The sequence below is a fragment of the Pteropus alecto genome, unplaced genomic scaffold (genome assembly GCF_000325575.1).
Source record: "Pteropus alecto unplaced genomic scaffold, ASM32557v1 scaffold92, whole genome shotgun sequence".
In the NCBI taxonomy this organism is placed as follows: Eukaryota; Metazoa; Chordata; class Mammalia; order Chiroptera; family Pteropodidae; genus Pteropus; species Pteropus alecto.
This window is the reverse complement of record NW_006432447.1, coordinates 10474859-10478216: the sequence shown is the minus strand read 5'-3', so window position 1 is coordinate 10478216 and position 3358 is coordinate 10474859. Positions and strand designations below refer to the sequence as shown.

General features: G+C 49.8%; 1 protein-coding gene across 1 annotated transcript in view; it reads right to left on the bottom strand.

Moving 5' to 3' along the window:
• GALNT15 (polypeptide N-acetylgalactosaminyltransferase 15) overlaps window positions 1-3358 on the bottom strand; it is a gene marked incomplete at its 5' end in the record, with an annotated part of 42460 nt that overhangs the window by 6204 nt on the left and 32898 nt on the right. The window contains 2 exons of the mRNA XM_006907263.3: window positions 2733-2837; window positions 3224-3355. Of these exons, the coding sequence (XP_006907325.1) occupies window positions 2733-2837; window positions 3224-3355 (237 nt within the window). The remainder of the gene's footprint in view (window positions 1-2732; window positions 2838-3223; window positions 3356-3358) is intronic.

Sequence of the window (3358 nt, the reverse complement as noted above, 5' to 3'; positions counted from 1 at the left end):
ATCGCCTTCCCCCAGGACCCCAGGGCCTGCTCTGCCAGCTCCAGCCTCAGACGGTCCTCCGTGCAAAGCTCAGCTCTGGACCTTCCAAGAGATGTTCCGGCTTTGACTCCCAGGCTTTCAGGGCTTCACTTGGCTCTTTTGATCAATATCTCCAGCAATGTGTACCTTGTTGTTTGTTTTTAATAGAAGCTTTTGGGATATGATAGCATAACTCAAAGGTTCCTATAGCAGGCTGAAAGGAGAGAGATTTGGGGGCAGGCTAGACTTTCCAGGTTATCATCCAAGTTGTAAAAAAAAGTGGATCCACCAACTTTCAGCCAGCATCATGGAAGCTGCCCACCACCTTGGACAGTTCTTCTGTGATGGAAATTTTGAAAAGAAGAAAAATATATCCTAAGATGTAAGGAGATCGTCCTGCTGGCCAACGGGGCCTACATAGATGCTGGAATAACCCTGCTGCATTTAGATCCTTCCCCTGACTCAACTGCCTTCCTCTCTCCTCAGATGCTCGAGATAAAGTCTACAACAGCTAAGGGGCTGCATGAAGAGATATAGTTCTACCTTTGATTCTTTCCTTTCACCCTAGGGAATTCTAAGCCAGCAATTCTAGAGCCCACGGACCCTAGAGGGACTCGCTGAACCCTTAAAATTGTTAAAATGTGTGCGGATGCGCTTACATCCATTTTTCTTGGGAAAGGGTCCTTAGAGTTCATTAACTTCTTAAAAGAAATGTCTAACCTGCAACAAACATGTCTAATGTCTGACCTCTGAGTTTCCAAGCCCCACCCCTCTCCTTCTCTGTCCTAGTTCTGGATGAGCTCATAAGAAAGCCTGGTGCTTCCTTCTTTGCTGTCGGTGGGAAGTTAGAACCAGGTTAGCCCTGTCTTGAGCCTAGGAACCATCATCCTGGCCCATCCCCTAACCACACAAGAGCCAGAGCCAGTCACTCCTTCTTGCTAACTCAAGCCAGTTGCAGACCTGCTTGGGACCCTGCCCTGCTCTCCCCCAGAAAGTCTCACTATATGAATAACAATGAGACTTGTCATGCCCTCTTGTTGTATGTGTGGAATCATCAGTATCGATATCTGAACAAAATTTTGGATCAGGGGTTGATCCTGTCCCCCCTTGGGCAACCACAAGGTATAACCTAAAAAGGTTAAGAACCATGACCAGGAAATGGACAGGTCACAAGATTGACCTTCCCTTCCTAAGCCTAGATTTTAACGAGGAACCACCTAGATTCCTCAGTGTTGATTTCAAATAGTCTGGGCTATGTATACCATGAGCAGGACCATTGGTTCAAGGAGGGGCTTCTCCCACTGGGCAGCGTGCCTGCCAGTCCTGTGCAGCATTTCTCTCTGGCTACCCTTTGGCCCATAAGTTTTTGTTGTCACCAAAGCAGCCCCATCCTTCTTGGGTACTGAGAGCTCCAGCTACACTGCAGAATGGGGCCTCGGGGAAATCTGTGGAGTTGGTCTTGGTCCTTCCTCAAACAAGTCATCAGAGCCTCTATTCTGGGGAGAGGCTCCCACCAGCCCTGGCCTCCCAAGAGAGCTTATGTGCTGCTCCCATCCTCTCCCCAAGGGCGTTTGTACTCTCTACTTCCTCCTAACTGTGGAGTAGAAGCCTTTTCCCTGTGGAAGGAATTTCACAAACCAAATTGCTCTCTGAATGAGGCCAGAGCTCTGAAACCTGGAGCCAAAGACTCCATCTGTGTGTAAACCCTCCTCTGGCAAGTGGGGCAGCTGGTAGCTGAGGCCATGAGGCCTGTCTGCTCCAAACCCAGCCCTCCCTCCCCATCTCAGACACACACACACACACACACACACACACACACACACACACACACACAGGCTCCTATAGTGGAATAAAGGTCCTCTTCTGAGATAAAGTGTCTGCTCTCATAGATCCCCATAAAATACCTGAAAGACACAAGACATCTACTCCCCTCAGGCCTCAGCATCCAAGGACTTGAGACTTAAAAATATGAGTCATGAGTCTTGGGTTTGAGGGACCCGTGCGAATGAGGAATTTTCTCTGGGTTCCCTCACTTCCTCAGTGCTTCTGAGCCTACATTCCCCACTTGGGTGACCCCTTTTCCAGTTGGCTAATGATCTCCGGCTGGTCCTAATATTTCATAAATGGTGCCCTGGTGGAAATTTGCCTGCATACAGATTTTCTTTGACCTCTGGTTATAGTTTTTAATTTTAATAGGGAGCTTTTACATAAATTCTGGATTTTGAGTGTCTTTTAAAATTTTGGATGATCTCATAATACTAGGTCCACTTTCCTATGAAACAAAAATCATTTATTGAGGCTGGGGTGGGTGCAGCTGTCCTTGCAGATGGGCGATGTGCTCCTTGGTCTAAATGAGCTAAAGCTGCTCATTTCCTTTATCTTCCTAAAGGCTGAAGACTTCTGAGTTTGCTGCCCTTGGGATGGCCACTCTCTAAGCCTCAGTTTCCTCATCTGTCAGATGAAAGCATTGACTAAACAGCCTCTCCATTTCCCTTGAGCTCAGATGTTCATATTCTGATGATGGTCTATGTCTGTGCTTGCAGCTAGGGGCAGGGTGCGCAGGGCTGGAACGGGTCATCACAGTGGGGAACTGTAGGCCATCAAGGATGTGGGACCACTAAAAGTAGAAGCCCCCAAAAGAAGTGAGGAACAGTCACGGAAAAACCACTTGCAGGTCTGCCCTGGCCATTATTCTGAGAACTCTGACCACCCACCTGTTGCTGCCGGCCATCACTGCAAGGAGCCAGCATCATGGTACAGCCCAAGATGTCCCCTTCTGCCTGGCAGTCTGCACAGAAGCCAAGTCCGGTGTTGTGAAGCTGAAAGTGACATTCATACAGAAGTGAATCCCGCCCTCGATGTAAAGACACCCTATGTCAGGTGCCATGCTTCTCCTTCACACTCGAGTGTAGCTCAAGGTGCTATGTTCAGACCACAAAAACGAGCGAGGTCAAGCGGAAGCCACTGGTCCTAAGGGACAGGCCTCCTGAAGCGACAGGCGGCACCTGTCCTGGTGAGGGGCTCTGGGACGGGTTACGGGGCAGCCCAGTCACCTTCCTCAGGGCAGGCATGGAAGCCTCCAGGGCCCAGCTGAGCTTGGCATTGGTTGGCCTACGTCGTGGAAGACCATCAGAACCTCAGTTCCTGACTTCAGAAGCCGCCCACCCCTCCTTTTCCTCCTCATCTTCCCTGGGTCAGGCCTTGCCTTTCCAAAGAACCTGGGCCTGAGTTCCGATGGGTACAGCTTAGGGTAGATGTTGGCCAGAAACCAGTGGAACGTCCGACAACCCAGTCTCCTTTGCAGCTGCAAGCGTTCTGTGCAGTCCAGCTTCTCAGCCTG